Source organism: Zophobas morio, unplaced genomic scaffold (genome assembly GCF_036711695.1).
Source record: "Zophobas morio isolate AGI-343-1 ecotype UQ-CSIRO unplaced genomic scaffold, CSIRO_AGI_Zmor_V1 ptg000012l, whole genome shotgun sequence".
Taxonomy (NCBI): Eukaryota; Metazoa; Arthropoda; class Insecta; order Coleoptera; family Tenebrionidae; genus Zophobas; species Zophobas morio.
Window position 1 is genome coordinate 12,362,270 of NW_026972117.1, and position 18,938 is coordinate 12,381,207.

At 40.1% G+C, this 18,938-nt stretch overlaps 2 protein-coding genes across 6 annotated transcripts in view; both read right to left on the reverse strand.

Moving 5' to 3' along the window:
* Positions 1-18,938, reverse strand: part of LOC135127782 (limbic system-associated membrane protein) — an 829,211-nt gene that overhangs the window by 576,209 nt on the left and 234,064 nt on the right. The gene's annotated exons all lie outside the window — the stretch shown is intronic.
* LOC135127781 (uncharacterized) lies at positions 12,938-15,466 on the reverse strand. The gene is made up of 2 exons (XM_064054395.1): positions 15,123-15,466; positions 12,938-15,073 (listed from the first exon to the last, which is right to left on the reverse strand). Exon 2 carries the CDS (start codon positions 14,275-14,277, stop codon positions 12,949-12,951), a length of 1,329 nt encoding a protein of 442 aa, XP_063910465.1. The 5' UTR covers positions 14,278-15,073; positions 15,123-15,466; the 3' UTR covers positions 12,938-12,948.

Genomic DNA, 18,938 nt, shown 5'->3' on the forward strand with positions numbered 1-18,938 from the left:
CAGAAGCGTGGTTAAAACATACAGTGGGTTCAAGTTTTTTATTTCCTATTTCCAAATTCTGACATGTTTCTGAATAAATTTATAATCGCTTGAACATATCAAACCCAGTACTTATTTTTGGTGATATAAATATTCCAGAATTAACTGATTGCATGAGCGGTAACCGCATGATACATCTTTATAAATTTTACAACATATTTAACAACTTCGTTTCTATAAATGACTTTGTTCGAAATAACTACGTTACAAATACTTACTCCAGAATCTTAGATGTTGTCCTTACAACAAGAGATTTTCAAGTAGGTATAGAGCGACATGAGTTTCCACTGGTACAAGATCTGTATCACCCATCATTAGCAGCAACTGTATATTTATCATCGCTGAAAACCAAACCTTTCTTGATGAACTCTGATAGTAAAAAGTTTAAGTTTCGCAAAGCTAATCAAAAATTCGCATTTCCTACCGATTCTTTCGAAAATGTTGCTCCGTGCCCACCAACATGCTATATTTTTGGAATCAGCATGTCGATATTCACGTCCCTGAATTTTTTAACAATTTTTAGACCACTTTTTTAAAAGTGAAATTTTTCCAATGCTCCCCCCTTCTTCAAATTTCGGCGAATTTTTGACATTTTCGAAACTTAACTAAACACACTTTTTTGTAGATTTCGAGCTCTAGAACTCACTTCGGGGCTCGTTTCTTTGATAGCTGCAACAGTTTTTCCAGAATTGACCGTTGAAATATCGAAAATTTTAGAAATTTTCAAAAATTCGCATTTCGTACTGATTCCTTCGAAGATGTTGCTCCGTTCCCATTAAAATGCTATATTTTTGGAATCAGCATGTCGATATTTACGTCCCTGAATTTTTTCACAATTTTTAGACAACTCTTTTAAAAGTGAAATTTTTTCAATGGTCTCCCCTTCTTCAAATTTCGGCGAATTTTTGACATTTTCGAAACTGAACTAAACACATTTTCTTGTAGATTTCGAGCTCTAGAACTCACTTCGGACCTCGTTTTTTTGATAGCTGCAACCGTTTTTCCAGAATCGTCCGTGGAAATATCGAAATTTTCAAAACTTTTCAAAAATTCGCATTTCGTACTGATTCTTTATTTCAATTTATACTTTAAAGAATTCAATACAACACGTGCACAAAGAAGATCTTGCGTCATTTTTGCAATTAGATGCATGTTTTCAAGTTCAGTTCGGATTGCAGAGTTTTTGTTCGGATTAAAGAGGCATCGACTTCAACTAGCCTCTGTTCGGATGATAATCGTGGGTTCGGATTATGAAGGTTATACTGTAATGCATTTAGGACTCTGGGATTTATAATAATTAGAAACACAAAATTTAATAATATCACCTGCTTTAAATTTTTATTTAATACCCTTGTAAGGTCTAAACTGGAATATTTTTCTAAATTTGTTTATTTTAAATTATACAGATGCTATCCTCCACGTCACTGTCAGTTGAAACCATTGTTAGAAATTGTTAATGAGGAATTTCTAGATGTACGCAGAAATTTTGCATCATTGAACTGATGCAAGCTAAAGTTTTGTGTCCATCATTACTTAATGAATTTAATTTTGTTGTATCGGGCCCAATAGTCGCTGTAAAATTATTTATTATTATGATATACGGCAAACGTTCCATTATTTTAGCAGTCCTCAAATTGCCTTAGATTAATTAATTAATTGCATCACAGCTCACAACATTGACATATTTTATAATTTCACTTCTGCTAAAATAAAAGTTAAATTGCTACATATATGTAAGAATTTTTGACGTATCCGTCTTATTTATTTTCATTTTATTCTTTTTATTTCCTCATCACATTTACTATTGTTAATTTTATTGTTAATTAGAATTAGAATTAGTTTTCAATAATTAGTTGTTTATTAGTATTATGTTGCACTATGGACTTGTAGTCTGCTGGAAATAAAATTATTATTATTATTTCCCAAAAAGTGACCCATGACGTCAGTTGCCGATCAGAGTAAAAGCACAAAGTGTTCCAAAAATCAAAGCAGGCTATTCCTCAAATTGTATGCGATAATTTAATGTATGTTAATGTCACAAATAGGCACACTACAACGAATATTAAAGTGAATAAACTTTAATAGTAGTATTTACCCTTTAAATCCTGATTTGTTTTCATTCTGTGCCGATCCTTGAAGATCCCCACGTCCGTTTTTATTTTGACACTATTTTTGATAAAAAGAAATAATTTAAACAAGCCAATTTGAGGACCGAACATGCACTAATCAAAGTCAAAAATCTACTGTGCTAAAACACACTTCACTTCTTTGCATAACGTAAAGCAACAAAAAATTCTCGTCGCACTTCTTATCAGAGAGAATTTTGCGCATCGCAGAGGAAATAAAACTCTATTGTAATCAAGTCGAAAAATTTGAAATTTTGTTATAATTAACCAAAAGCAAATTCATCATATTTTGAAAAATTTTGTTTTAGAACCGACTTTGAAAGAATTTTGGAACCACGGGTATTTTGTATTTTTTAAGAATTAAAAAAAAAATCTTAGAGGACCCTTATGTTCTGCATTAAGCGAAATTTGAAAGAATGTAGATCAGCAATAACGAGGAGAGAGGCCCAAAAGAAACACTGATTTATTGAGCCCTCGTTACGAAAATTCTTTTCTCTTCCTCAGCGCTATGAATGTGAAATTAATATCGAATATTTAATTAAATTTGAATCTTACCTAGTAATCACTTTAAATTATACTATACCGGGTGTGTGGAAAATGGGGGATTAACTCTTCAATACGTTATGTACGGAGGTTTCGGGAGTCCCAAAAAAATAATAAAAAAATTCTTTTTGTTGTAGATTATGAAAGAAACCTAATTTTATAAAAGTAAAATTCGCAACACTGCACGCACCTAATGCGTGAATTCCTCCGGCTTACTTTCTGATTTCTTAGTAACGTTGATGACTGAAATCCATCTTTAATTTTTTTTAGGACAATAACCGTAACAACCAGTGGTTGCTAGTCATTAATCGTTGTGCATTATTATTAATAAAACAAGCTGTTATTTTTTATTAATAAATAAACCAAAAAAAAAACATTTAATAAGGCATTTATGAATTATAAACAAACACAAAATCATAAAAGAAAAATCTATTAAAGCATAACCAACTAAACACCAGAGAAGACATTCAAAAACAGTAGCCCCGCCCACCCACCCATCCATTATTCCAGTCACTGCTCTTAATATTGTTCAGTTCTGTCTTAGCAAGTTTTAGCCCCGCCCACCCGCCCTCTGTTTTCTCAGAAGGTATATCATTTGCCACAATCAGTCTTATCTTAGTAAATACTAGCTAAGACAAAACTGATTTTGGGAAATGACATACCTTCTAAGAAAAGAGAGGGTGGGTGGGCGGGTCTAGTACCTACTAAGATAAGACTGATTTTGGCAAATGACATACCCTCTAGGAATAGAGGGTGGGTGGGCGGGCTTAGTACTTGCTAAAATACGAGTGATTTTGGCATATGAGATATCCTTTAGGAAAAGAGAGGGTGGGTGGGCGGGGCTAGTACCTGCTAAGATAACACTGACTTTGGCAAATGACATATCCTCTAAGAAGAGAGAGGGTGGGTGGGCGGGGCTAGGGGCTGCTAAGACAAGAGTGATTTTGGCAAATGAGATATGAGTTAAATAACGTATCCTTAGAAATTGAATTCAATTATTACAAGAAAAGCCACTAGAGGCTAGAAAGCAGTAGTGGCTCGTGACCTTTTGAAATGGGGGACACAATTTGATCAATGAGTTAAATATCAAACAATGACACAAATGGAACGAGATAAAAGATTTGTTTTAATAAGTATAAGATAAATTTCCGATTTTTTAAATAGTGAAAATTACTATTTTGCTATATCCAGTGTGTTTATAGACGTAATTTTGGGGGGAGGCAGTAGCCCTTGTGCCCCTAGGCTCCAGCCATCCCTGCTCCAAAGCACTTTCAAATTCTTTCCAAACAGGAAAAAAACCTAGAACCTCACGATTGTTTTAAATTTTTCAAAAAAACGGGGTCCCAAAATTGTTTTAAACAATTTATAAAAAAAAAATTCCATGGGCTCCCAAAATAATACACCATGGGTACCGAAACACTCAAGACTTTCTCAAATTGATAAAAAATAAAACACTGAAGGGTCAAAAGATTTTTTCAGGTTTATCCAGCAACTAAACACCAGATTCCTTTAAATTTATGCGAAAATAAAACACCTGGGTATAGATCACCTCACTCTGTTGATCAGTGGGTGTGGTGTCCTTAGGTTATTGCTGATCTACATTAAAAAACAATGGACGTGAATCTTATAAAACATAATACTTCGGAAGATTTTTCCAGAACATAGGCAACAGATATCGTTTCAAGTGTCAAGGAAAACTAGCTTTCCTAACCAACAGAAAAATGTTTCTATTAGAATGTAGACGAAAAGGCATCTTCCTCAATCATGTAGTCAATAACGTTAAGAACATTTATTCACTAACAACCAATGACCACCCGTATAAGTAGAAAAAACTTTAAAAAACTAAGGAAAAATATATTAAATATTCAGATAAAAATGACGACTGGAGTGAAAAGTCAAGAAAAAAGAAAACAGGCGACCTCAGAGAACAGATAAGAAACAATATTGACATTGACACCTTCCAAAAAATTCTAAGTTTTAGTCCAAAATTTCTCAACACAAAAACAAAAACATCAAGAAACTGAAGAACTTGAACAAATTGAGGGCCACATACACCTTGAAAGAAAGCCAGAAATATGTCAAAAACTATAGTGGCCAAACCATACCAGAGAAAGTCTTGACAAGAGTAGGCCTGGGTCCAAAAATTGAAATACCTCATAGAGAGTTACCCTTAAATGAGATCATAAAAAACACGCAATCCCAAAACGAGATTCAAACAATAAAGAACTGATGAAACACATTATCACAAGTAAGAGGTATTTACAAGAACATGATGACATCATAGTAACACAATCAGGTAAAGGCAGCATGACAGTGGTTATGAACAAGGAAGAATATGAATATGAGATGAAGACGTAATCATGAAATAAAACAACAGATAAAAGTGGAATCCGAAGGTTAAAATTTCTCGTTGTAAGGTGACTCTATGAGAATTTTTAAAACAACTATGCGCTCACAATTGCAGGATTTTGATATTTTAAAAATTTTGGTAAAACTTTTAATCAATAAGGACTTATAAAAAATACACCAGATTTACCGTAATAACCTTAGCCATCATTTATTTTTTATGAATTCGAAAAAGAGTGCCGCAGTATTTTTTTTTTTAATTCGGCAGACCCTTGGGTACCCATTGTGTATTATTTTGGGAGCCAATTTTTTTGTAAATTATTTAAAACAATTTTGGGTGACTTCGGTGTTCTGTTTTTGGAAAATTCTAACCTGATCTATTTTTGAGTTAATCTTGACACCCAGTTTTTTTTCTGAAAAATTTAAAACAATCTTGAGATTCTAGGTATTCCTGTTTGGAATGAATTTGAAAATCTTTTGGAGCCTCAAGTGTCTTTTCTTATACCTAATAATTTAACTAATTTTCTTAGAGGATACGACATTTCCCAGAATCAGCGTTATCTTTTCTTAGAAAGTATCTCATTTGCCAAAATCAGTTTAATCTTAACAGGTACTAGCCCCGCCCACCCACCCTCACTTTTTTTATGGGGTATGTCATTTGCCAAAATCGATCTTATTTTAGCAAATTATGTTCTTCTGTCAAGTGGGAGTGGAAACTAATAGAATTTAGGATGTGAAAAACGCAAAGAAAAACGCTAATAGTAGCTTATTTTCTATTTTACTATTTTGTAAAACAAAAATTAATAATAATTTCCTTTTTTATCTACAGAAATTTTATACCGAGCGATTTTGTCGGAATTGTAAAAATTACTATATATCAGTTAGCGATTTTGGAACAATGATCGCCTACAATGACTTTTGGATATCGAAATCTACAAGAAAATAGAGGGAGGGTGGGCGGGGATAGTATTTGCTAACATAAGTTGCATTTTTGAATCTTACACTCTATACATTTTTAGAGATTTAGATTCTTTGTTAAAAAAGGAGAAAAATGATATCGGCAGCATTAATTAATTAATTATCTACATTAATAATATGTTGAAGTATAATCGACTAGAAAACGTATTTTATGAATCTGAGCTATTACATAGGAACTAATCTGGCGTAATGCGTAATGCACGTATATATGTATATTTGTACTAATTGTACACATCAACAGAGAGTAGGTATAGTACAAGAAGTTGTAATTATTCGTCAAAAAATTTTTTTTTTGCTTCATTTCTTTATGAGATCCAAGGCCAACTAGATTTTTTTAAATGGCACTACCATACTAGGTGTTCTTGTTTGGAAAGAATTTGAAAGTGCTTTGGAGCCTCTAGTGTCTTTTCTTACAATAATTTATTGACGACAATTGATACAATTTAGATCGTTCTTGATCGCTTTACCTTTTATTTTCTTATGTTAATTTTAATAGCAACATCGAAAAAATTACATCTATATTTCTTTTAATTTTGGTAAGGTGTTGTAAAACAGTATGTTTCTGTTTATGTTTTCGTCTGACACACTGCACTGTCGCAGCTATCATGTCGTAATTGGTGGAATTTTACAACACCTTCCCAAAATTAGATGCAGTTGTATGTTATATCAAAAAGTTCAATGCAATTAAACATTTTCTTAATGAGCTGTCAGATAATGTTACATCTACCAAAGAATCTAAAATTATTTTTGCAAAAACAGAATTGCCGCCTCAGATGGCATTTATATCAGATAATTTTTTCATAGTTACTGATACAATTTTAAAACTTGAATACAAGAATTTAGCACTGGTAGATTCTATTCAGCTAGTATTGCTAGTAACAAATTGTTTTCAATAACTATCAAGGTAAAAAAGGTGCAAAAAATCGGTCTTATTTAAGCAGGTACTAGCCCCGCCCACCCACCCTCTCGTTTTTTAGAAGGTATCTCATTTGCCAAAATCGCTCTTGTCTTAGCAGGTACTAGCCCCGCCCTTCCACCCTCTATTTTCTTAGCGGGTATATCATTTGCCAAAATCGATCTTATTTTAGTAGGTGTGTAAACCCGCCCACCCGCCCTCTATTTTCTTAGATTGAACTCATTTGCCAAAATCAGTAGTCTTATCTTACTAGCCCCGCCCACCCACCCTCTCATTTCTTAGAGGGTATGTCACTGCAATCAGTTATATCTTAGCAAGTACTGATGACTCCCTTGTACAAAAAATTATCAAAATTTGGAAACATTACAATCTATACATCTCTAGTGTTTGGTTGGTTATGCTTTAATGGATTTTTCTTTTGATGGTTTTGTTTTTGTTTATAATTTATAAATGTGTTATTAAATATTTCGTTTTGGTTTATATATTAATGAAAAATAACGACTTGTTTTATTAATAATAATGCACAATGACTACTGGTTGTTATGGTTGTTGTCCTGAAAGGTGCGTGCGTGCAGTGTTGCCAAGTTAATCCGCCTTTTTCCAGACACTTGGTATAAAATGGTGTATATATTGACAAAAAATGTTTGCATATTACACGCATATTTCTTCGAAATTTTGATGCTTACAATCCAAGCCTTAGTGATCACTTATACTACACGGCAGAGGGAACGCAGATATGCGTAGTATGCAACGTAATATGGAACACGTTCGTAGCCACAGTCAACTTGCATTTCCATCGCTGCAACGTACCACTGTTTACTGGGAATCCCCCTATCTCAGCAATTTTTTTAATTAAACCTAATCTCGAAGCACACGTTACAACAACTTCCTCGTAAACGCCGCTGCAATAGCTCTTATCTCTGCGTCGTTTCCGTAAACTACGAACCTATTTAGCATAGTTTACGCCGGCAATCAAAGCCTTGTTACACTCGCGCCGCCAATCCTACAAAAATCCTTCAACTCATCCACAAAGTGCCTTTCAGTGCATACTTCACGCTCTGACAGCACGACTTCCTTACTGTTTGCGCGGATTGCGTCAAAGCTGCCACGTAAAATCTCAATAAAATTCACTTCCCATCAAATGCTCGAACGATGCACGCGTTCCAACTTCAAAAGCCGAATTTATCGGGACGCTTATTTTTTTCATAAACACCGGCTTTTTTCAATATGGGGAAGTGGAACGCGTGCCTTCGGTTGTGCTGTAATGAAGGGTTTTATTCGGTTTTTGTTGCGCGGGTATGTTTTGAGAGAAAATTACAAGAAAGGTTCAAATTTTAAGCTTTGGGATTGTGTGTCGGTTAAATGTTGTTACCTTAAAACGTCGTCTCTGCTATAAAAGCGAGGGAAGATACACTTGCCCGTGCTCACTTCCGGGAGAGCCGGTAGGTGGATCCGAGGTTTTAATTCAGAATGAAAGGCTAATTATTTTGGCGAGCTGTATAATAATTAAAATATTTAGGGCTTTTAGTACAAAAAAAATATTATCTAGGTTAGTAAAAGGTAACAAAACTACAACTAATGTCAGTAACGAATTACCACAACAAATGAACTGACGAACTACTACGCAACAACGGTCTACTAGCTAGTTACAGGAAATGCTGACTATTTCACAAATAAAAAAAATTGGGCGCCATCAAATTTATGCGGGTACGTGAAAATTTGAAAAAACGTTGAAAAGCATGTAAAGAGTGAAAGAGAGAGACGCAAAAAAAACGGTTGGGTCTGGCGACAAACGATAAGAAAATTTCCGATCGCGATAAGGCGTGTTCTTTTACTCGTAGCTCAAAAAAACAGGAGTCTTCCCACAGGACGACGGCGACGCGCTGACCAAGTCCTGCCGCGGCCTGGATCCCCCGATGTTCAACTCACCAGGTCCGCGTCTTCGACGTCGCGATCATCCAAAAACTCCGGGTCTCCTAGCTGGCGCTACGCCCAGCAAATTTCCCTCGTTTCGCTGCCCTCTACGTCGCCTCTGTACGGCTCCGAAACTTCGCCCCTGGCGTGGACCCTACAGGTGGAGCAATAAGCCTACATGCGGCAAAAGGCACGAAATTTACCTTATACAAGGGATACGCCTCACTATCAATCTATGGAACTGAGTACTCTCAAAAAAGAAAGGAAACCATCAGGTCAAACCTCGCCAAACTCAAATCACCTCTTCTCGGCACCAACTCTCACTCTTCTCTCACTTTGCACCCCCACCTCTCGCTTGGCCGTCTCCGTCCCCGCCAGTACTACTTCGTAGAGGCAAAAAAAAAACTCAAAATTTGGCGGAGCTGCCGGCGACAATCCGCAATAAAAAAAGAGGTCGAGATCGGTGACAGGCGTTCGCTACGACCGATTAAAACCATCGAGCGAGACTTCGTCTAAGCCCCTTTCACCCTCGACTCCAAAAAAAATCGTAACACGGCCCCTCTCCGAAAAGGAAAGAAAAGACGACGGCTTTTCTTTTACTGCGCATCCCTACCTGGGGTAAAAAGCGAACAGATTAATGGCTTCTAAAATTACTTACTGTCAAAGCCAAACCCAATCAACAACTCTCGAGATTTTCTGATTACTAATAAACAGGACCAAGAGTACCGACAACGAGTTGTAAGGAGTCGTACGTTCGAGACAAAATGCTGCATGTGCTCGTGTACTAATCGCTGCTTCCGGAGGTAGAAACTCGTTCCTCGTCTTCAGAGGAAGATCCATCTTCTGTATCGGTACGGTCATAGAAAGGCTTCAGATCTTTCACGTGCCAATTTCCGGCATCCGAGCCGTCCTCATTTCGCACACGATACACTAAATTGGAAACCTTCGCCGTAACCGTAGCTAAGACGTACTTGGGCGCAAGTTTCGCCATAAAACGCTGTCCTGCAGACGACAACACTTTGTTTCTCCTCCAGACCCTATCACCCACGTCATAGGTTATGTCCTTCCGAGAAGTACTATAACGTAGTGACTGTCTCACATGGGCCCTGTGGAGGTTTCTTCGGACTTCCTGGAAGACGTTCTTCAGCTGATCCAAGTTATCCGCGTAATCGCGACGGTCCGCCACGGTGAAATCGATTTCGTCGCCTTCGTCTGCCGACAGGGCTCCATAATAGTCTCCAGACAAAGGAACGTGCCTTCCAAAATTCAAAAATGACGGGGTGTAGCGTGTGCTTTCGTGGCAAGAGGTGTTGATTGCACACTGGATCTTCGGTATCTCTAGATCCCAATTATCATGTTCTTTCACATACATACGCAGAGCCGTTCCCACTGTGTCGTTGGTTTTCTCTACAAAATTGGCCTGTGGATGGTATTTGGCGTTATACCAGATTTTCTGGACGTTGTAGGACTTCGCAAAATTCTTGAAAGCGTTTCCAATGAATTGTTTCCCATTGTCCACAATGATGCATTGCGGTACTCCGAAGACGAGAAAAACCTTTTCTTCTAGAAACTTTAAGACGGGACGGGCAGTGGCTCTCTTAATCGGCAGAAGAAGAGTATATTTGGAAAACCAATCACCTACCACTAAAATGTATTTATGGCCAGAACGACTACGGGGGAAAGGACCTTTGAAATCCAGGGCTATAATTTGCCAAGGAAAACGCGCTATCTTTTCTCGGCCATGGAGACCAAACGGGGCAGCTCGGGGAATCTTCTGGGCCGCGCACGGGCCGCAACCTTTCACATACCTGCCCACATCTCGGCGCATACCGGGCCAATAATACTCACTTCGAGCTCTCTGAAGAGTCTTGTAGACCCCAAAATGTGCTGCCGTTGGCGGGTCATGACAGGACCTCATTACTTCGCTTCTTCGAGACTTCGGCACCACCAATTTCCACTGCCTCTCGTTGGCTTCCAAAGGTGCTTTGCTCGGAATAAACTTCCTCAGTTTACCATCGATGACGTCCCAGTTCGAGTAAACGTCGCCGTGATCGACTACTCTCTGTAGCATGCGACGATACCACTGGTCACGCTCACACGGTTCGAGGTCGATAAGGGCGACGTCGGGTTCTTGGTATCGACCTCCCTCCTGGGGCTGTGTACTACGTGACAGGGCGTCGGGGACGATATGAAATTGTCCCTTACGATGTGCGATCTCAAACGAGAATTGTTGTAATCTGAGGATCCATCTGGCGAGGCGACCTGTTGGGTTTTTCATGCGAAATAAGTATAGCAGCGAGTGGTGATCAGTAACGACAGTGAATTCCGACCCCTCCACATATGGCCGGAACTTCTCTATGCTAAAAATGACGGCTAAACACTCGCGCTCCGTAACCGAGTAATTCCTCTCCGCTTTAGATAGCGATCGGCTCGCAAAGCAGATTACCTTCTCCTCACCGTTTATTACCTGTGTCAACACACCACCTAGACCCGTATCCGAAGCATCACATTGTACTGTAAAAGGCCGAGAAAAATCTGGAGGCGACAAAACTGGGGCTGCAATTAGAGCTTCCTTGACGGCGGTAAAAGCTTTCTCCGCTCGGTCGTCCCACAACACTTCTTGTTTCTTCTTCCTCCCTTTTAACAGGTCGTTCATCGGAGACACCAGCGACGAAAAATTGGGGATGAAGCGGCGATACCAACTACAGAGTCCCATGAAGCGTTTGATCTCCGTAGCATTCCTCGGACGGGGATATGAGGACATGGCGGAAACCTTCTCGGGGTCGGTACGCAGGCCTTCCGCGTCAATGACATACCCAAGATAGCGGAGGGAGGTTTGGAAAAATTTACTTTTTTCAACGTTGATCGTTAATTTGGCTTCTCTAAGTCGTCCTCTAATTTCCCCTAACAGGCGACAATGTTCTTCAAAGGTGGAGGTGACCAAAATGAGATCATCCAGGTAAACGAAGATGTTTGGTTCAAACTGTGGACCAAACAATGCATCCATCAAACGCTGCTGGGTCTGGGCGGAGTTTCGTAGTCCAAAGGGCATAACACAAAATTGGAAAAGACCTCGACCGTGTACCGCAAAAGCCGTCTTCTCTTTTGAGGCTTCATCTAATGGAATCTGCCAGAAGGCCTTCTTCAAATCTAAAGTAGTGATCCACCGCGCATCGCGTAGAAGATTCAAGATCCGGTCTATCCTGGGAAGCGGATACGAGTCGTGCTTCGTCACGCTGTTTAGTTTCCGACCGTCAAAGCAAAAGCGATATTCCCCGGACTTCTTCTTAACTAGCAGCACTGGCGAACACCATGGGCTCTGGGACGGCTCAATGACGCCAAGATTAATCATCTCGTCAATCTCTTTGTTCAAAATGCCTTGAAGATAGGGTGACAGAGGGTATTGGTACTGTTTAAAAGGTGGTGAGTTGCCTGTATCGATGGACAACGACAGCTTATCTGTTCTTCCTAATTCGGGGCCGCCAATTTCTCCAAACATTGTGATAACCTTCATCATGCGGGCCTCATGAGTGGTATCTACTACCCCCGTGTCAGGTCCAAGAGCGCATATTTGGGGTAACGATTTTACCTGGGCACTACATGTGTGGGTGAGATAATCTATTTTTACCGCGAATTCATCACAAAAATCATTCCCTAGGATCAATCCTACCGCTAGGGAAGGAACGTACAAAGCCGATAAACTTCTGGTGACGGAATCAAACAAAACATCCAGTGACAACTCACAGTCAACAACATGTGGTTGTCTGTCGGCAGTGCGAACAAACCGATACCTAGATTGGCGCTTTACTACGCGAGGGTGGTCTAACAAGAAGGAACATCTCGCACCGATGACAGACTTAGTAGCTCCCGAGTCTAGAAGGGCGGTCAACGCTGTCTGGCCGAGACGTACCCCGATACGTGGTCGATGATCGTCCTTGTTGTCCAGGCAGACCGTATTAAGTTGAGTCATTGTCGGCGACCTACAAAAAGCTCTGACAAAATCGAGCCAACGGGTCCACTGTCGAGGTGATTCGCTGGTCTTGATAAGGGGTGCGTGGTTACGACCAGCCGGAACGGCGCCCCTACCTAGTTTTTTGGCTGACAATTAGTGCAGTCCGCAGTGATAACACCTTTAGTCCCGCACTTGTAACAAAAACGCGTACGCTCCTGGGTGCAATACGCATGGAAATGATTAAGTTCCCCGCAATTATAACACCTCACTCGTTCTTCAGTCTGGGAACTGACTTTCGCAGGCCTACCTGCTTTCCGGAAACGATGTTTGCCCTCATTCTTCGGTTTATCTAACTCCTCTCTAGTTGACGACGTACTCTCAGGCGACGCTGAAGGACCTACTGCATCCACCAGTGATAACCCTGGTCTTACAGAAGAAATTGGGGTTTTCGATATCTGTCTCGACACGGGGTGGGAAAGAGAGGATGATTCCAGCTTCTTACACAGGTCACGAAGTTGTTGTACCGTCCCGACATCGTGTAGCGCCAACGGAGTGACGTACTCGGGCCGGATCAAACGTCGTAGCCACCGAACTTTCACTTCCTCAGGAGGGGTCTCAGACAACCTACCGAAGTAGGATTCCATTAACGCGAAATAAATAACGACCTGTTCATCGTTTCTCTGAAACCGCTGTCTAATCTGGGCCCACAACACATCGTCATAGTCGCTAGGTAGAAAGTCTTTCTTGAGAGATTTTTCTAAGGAATTCCAGTCCGAAAGTCGATCACGCACAGAGCGGTACCATATAAGAGCATTACCAGAAAAGAGATCTACAGCATCACGAAATAAATCACGGGAAGACACGTTCCTGGCAACCGCTAATTCTTTAACTCGTTCAAGAAACGCACACAAATCATCGGAAGCTTCCCCTGAAAAAGTAAGGCCCCATTTGCAGACCGGAACTACCTTCGATGTGCTTTCCTTTGAAGAACCAGGAGAGCTAGGAACCCAAAGCAGAGATAAAGGACTGTAACCGGGCGAAGTGACGATGCGATCTCGCAAATCCGCCTCCAAAGTCAAACATGTCGCATACAACTCGTCTCGCACCCCCCTTGTAGTATCTAGGTCTGTCTCCGAAGTAGGCATCCGCATAATACGACCACGAACATGGTTCAATCGCGACGCAATCCGCCGACAAAGAGAGTCGGTGATGGATCCTGACTCAAATTCCAAAATCAATGTCGTTACTGACTCCAAAGTGGTCTCAATTTCGCCCCGATCAGTTTCAAAATCTAAACTCTCCACACAGATATTAAGAGGAGTACTTTTTTCTTTGAGGAACTCGTGCTCTAAGAGTCGCCGCTTTTCCTTCACGGGCCTACTAGTCCTAACACGCCTAATAAGCAACTCATATTCTACCTCGTAGTCTGACAGATAATCTACAATAATTCCTAATGCTTCCATCGCCAAACAATAGTTTGCTCTCTCTTTCAATTCGCGAAAACGCACCAGCTAGCCAAAATAATTTTAAGAACGCCCCACGTTTGAGCGCCAATTGTGTTACCTTAAAACGTCGTCTCTGCTATAAAAGCGAGGGAAGATACACTTGCCCGTGCTCACTTCCGGGAGAGCCGGTAGGTGGATCCGAGGTTTTAATTCAGAATGAAAGGCTAATTATTTTGGCGAGCTGTATAATAATTAAAATATTTAGGGCTTTTAGTACAAAAAAAATATTATCTAGGTTAGTAAAAGGTAACAAAACTACAACTAATGTCAGTAACGAATTACCACAACAAATGAACTGACGAACTACTACGCAACAACGGTCTACTAGCTAGTTACAGGAAATGCTGACTATTTCACAAATAAAAAAAATTGGGCGCCATCAAATTTATGCGGGTACGTGAAAATTTGAAAAAACGTTGAAAAGCATGTAAAGAGTGAAAGAGAGAGACGCAAAAAAAACGGTTGGGTCTGGCGACAAACGATAAGAAAATTTCCGATCGCGATAAGGCGTGTTCTTTTACTCGTAGCTCAAAAAAACAGGAGTCTTCCCACAGGACGACGGCGACGCGCTGACCAAGTCCTGCCGCGGCCTGGATCCCCCGATGTTCAACTCACCAGGTCCGCGTCTTCGACGTCGCGATCATCCAAAAACTCCGGGTCTCCTAGCTGGCGCTACGCCCAGCAAATTTCCCTCGTTTCGCTGCCCTCTACGTCGCCTCTGTACGGCTCCGAAACTTCGCCCCTGGCGTGGACCCTACAGGTGGAGCAATAAGCCTACATGCGGCAAAAGGCACGAAATTTACCTTATACAAGGGATACGCCTCACTATCAATCTATGGAACTGAGTACTCTCAAAAAAGAAAGGAAACCATCAGGTCAAACCTCGCCAAACTCAAATCACCTCTTCTCGGCACCAACTCTCACTCTTCTCTCACTTTGCACCCCCACCTCTCGCTTGGCCGTCTCCGTCCCCGCCAGTACTACTTCGTAGAGGCAAAAAAAAAACTCAAAATTTGGCGGAGCTGCCGGCGACAATCCGCAATAAAAAAAGAGGTCGAGATCGGTGACAGGCGTTCGCTACGACCGATTAAAACCATCGAGCGAGACTTCGTCTAAGCCCCTTTCACCCTCGACTCCAAAAAAAATCGTAACAATGTTCATAATTGTGTCTTCTCATCTGAACACTCTTCTTTATTTACTTGAGGAGTAGTGCAACTTTTCACTTCAATGTACAATTAAAGTTTAAAATTTAGAACGGTTTGCGCTATTATGTTAAAAAATTACGATGGAAGACATGAACCGGTAAACTAAAGCTTCGTATTTATAAGGAAAACTTACAAGTTTGATTGGCAGGTGATTATGTTTCTTGTACGAACTTAAGGAGTATTATTACATTAGTTTGCTGCAAGTTTTAACCTGATAAGCACAAATTTGTACATTTAGGTGCCTGTTTAGCCGACATTGGCCTTAAAAATAATACAAAACTTGTTCGAAAGAACATGCAACAACTATTAGACAGTTTGAAATGAAAGAAAGTAATCGTTTTCAGTCGGATTCGAGCAATTTTTCATTTATTTGTCATACTAGAGAAAACAAGTTTTTAGAAATTACTCAATTTCTATGAAAACTTTATTTCTTTCTTTACCATCTTGGCCTCAACCTTGACTGTACAGAGAATTCGACTAAAATATGTCTAAGATGAGGCCAAAGTTTCTTGATGTTAAGTTTGAGTGTGTTGGCCATGGAAATCGGGCCAACATTACTACCCTCTCCGCCTCCAGCTCGCTTAAACCGATTTTCCGTGCATATCCATTTTGCATGTAACCCAAATAGCGCCACCAGACTGCACCGGAATTAAGCAACCTCAACCTGATCACCTCGGCTCGCGAAATCCGGCCCGAGATTATCCTCCCACTTCCAGCCGTAAAGGTACACCTCCATGCCCATGGAGGCAATTAGCGAAATATTTCAATTGCGAAAGCTCGGCATAAATTCGGCCGTGTTCCTGGCCGGAATTGCTTAATTCCAAGGGCGTATACGCCCTAGGCCTAGTATAAATTCCGGTTCAATTACCGAGGTGGTGGCGTCCGCTTATGGCGGCGCTAAGTCACGCCGCCCATAACGGAGCGTCACACCGTGTCTCATATTGAATTTTTTATGGCAGTTGTTGGAAAAGTTGGGCCGTAACGGCGATGCTTTAACGTTCAGACACCTGAGCTTTTGCCCACCGCACTCGAGATCGCCCGGAGTTATCGAAAAAGTACGCCCGGAGAAGCGTCCCGATAAATTCGGCTTTTGATGTCGGAACGCGTGCATCGTTCGAGTACGCGATGGGAGGTGAATTTTATTGAGATTTTACGTGGCAGCTTTGACGCAATCTTCGCAGACATAAAGGGAGGTGGTCGGTTTGGGGGCGACTAAAATGCGTTGGCTGGGGGAACATTTTTTTTAGACGTGGTTTTACGAATTTACGGTAACGGGTTCATAACCTACTCCTACATCTTGAGTCACGCGCACGAAAATAAAACTCCGGCCTATTAACAATCATTTCTGTAAAATCGTAAAAGAATTCTTAAAAAGCCAAGTTCGGGAAATAATGTGCGAAAAGCCCCGCCCTCCGCAGATAAAGAAAACTTTGTTTAGACCTTCCCGTATTCAGGTCTCGCCTCGCCATAATAACAATCAAATGAACATAAGTTAGTAAACAGTGTTATGGCCGGTACTTGGTCTGCGGGGAAACGGCCGGCAGTTTCCAACTTCTTATTTCAACAAACACAAGTAGCAAACGTCATTTGCAAAAGGAAACCTCCAACTTAATAACATCACATTTACAGCCATTTATACAAGCTTTATATATTTTTTCCTGCGCAAAGTTCGACGACTAAGGAAACTTTGATGTTTTTAATGGGAAAATGCATTTCTTTGCTGCTTCGACTCCGACTCGAAATTGAATTATACGGTTTTAAAACTGCCGATACGTCATTCGAAAAACAGGAACTTCGTTTTAGTTTGGAAGTGTTCTGGCTGGCAAAGTTCCCGATGATTAATTAGTGCGAAACGACATCTGCACGTATTTCTTTTACAAACTAGTGCAAAAACAAATACAAGAAATACGGGGCCGCAGCCAAAAATTGCTTGTTATTATCGTCATCAGTCTGCCGCTTTCCGTTTCCGATACCATCACGCACACCTCGCACCGTGCTTTAAGCACAGCTTTTGCGCCAGATTTACGCTTACAGGTGGTAGGAAACCAGTTTAAACTTAAGCTCTCCTGCAAAACCAACCCTAATTTAGCATTGTCAATGCAAGATAAATGATAGCTAATTTAATAATGGCTCAGGTTAAGGAGATTAACTTAATACCTTATCTCCTTCTGACCATAAATATCACAAAGGGTGATTTAACACCCTTGTCCGAGAGTAACGATACTCTCTTCCATCTTCGATATAAATTCGCCCCTTAACAACGCGAAATAATTGTTGCGGGAAAGAACTTGATTGCAAAAAGCAACTCTTAAGCTAATCTGGGTTCGGTGCATGCTATAAATCTCCCTAACAAGGCGTAAAGTAGTCATGTAAAAATTTATAGCTCGTTTTTGTCAAATTTTAGCCCCACTCATTACGGCTAATGCTTGTTAGTGCAATCGGCGTGAGATAATAGCAGGGAGTTGTAAGGCACAAGTACTCAACTTTATGTCGCTTTTTATTTAAACCGCGCACGAAACGTTTCATGTCGTGCAGTCATAAAAGACGTACGACTGTCGTTTCGCACTAATTAATCACAGGGAAACTTCTTACGAATGCTCGCCACCCAAAACACTTTGGAACTTAACGGAGTTTGTGGGCTCGGATGACGGCTCGGTCGCTTAAAAGTGTGCACGCTTGCAAAAACGCAACCTTTAATTAACGATTTTATTTACAGGCATGCTAGAGTTTTAATCGTACACATTTTTGGGGTCATATCTCATTACATTGGTACCCGGAGTGCCGTAATCCCTCGCCTTAACTCTTAACTTATTTTTGGACACTGGTCCCCGTAAAGAGTTAAATAAATACAACACTGGTCCTTTTCCACAAACAAAAACATTTCTTTGTGGAAGCTTAAAGATATAATTTTCAAATGATCCAAAATTTCGATAAAGCGTTTTTTTAAATTAAATCCTTCTGAAAATGTGTACCTTAGCATGTACTCGTAATGCTAACAGGACAGTAATTCTTTTTTTCACGTTTTATGATGAAGTGGTAAATTTTATTAGGCACAGAATCATTTCTTGTCGTTTTTAAAAGCAAAGAACTTTAAATTTGGCATATTTAGATTTTTTTTTCTCTTGACTGCTCTAGAAAAAATAGGTAGAACTTCCCTCGCCCCTGAAATATAGTATGACTTATACAACTTTTCAAAGTAAAGGAAAAAATTGGTCCAAGGTTATTTCAATAGAACTTCCCTCGCCCCTGAAGTGCCGCCAAATAAATCAAACTTCTGTGAAAAATTATCTTTTTTTTGCGACTTTTGTTTTTCGATAATTTTTTCTTCAATTTTTCAATTTTCCAACTTATCAATTTCAATTTCTAGAACTTGCAATTTTTCATTTGATTTTTACAATTTTTCAATGTTCAGAT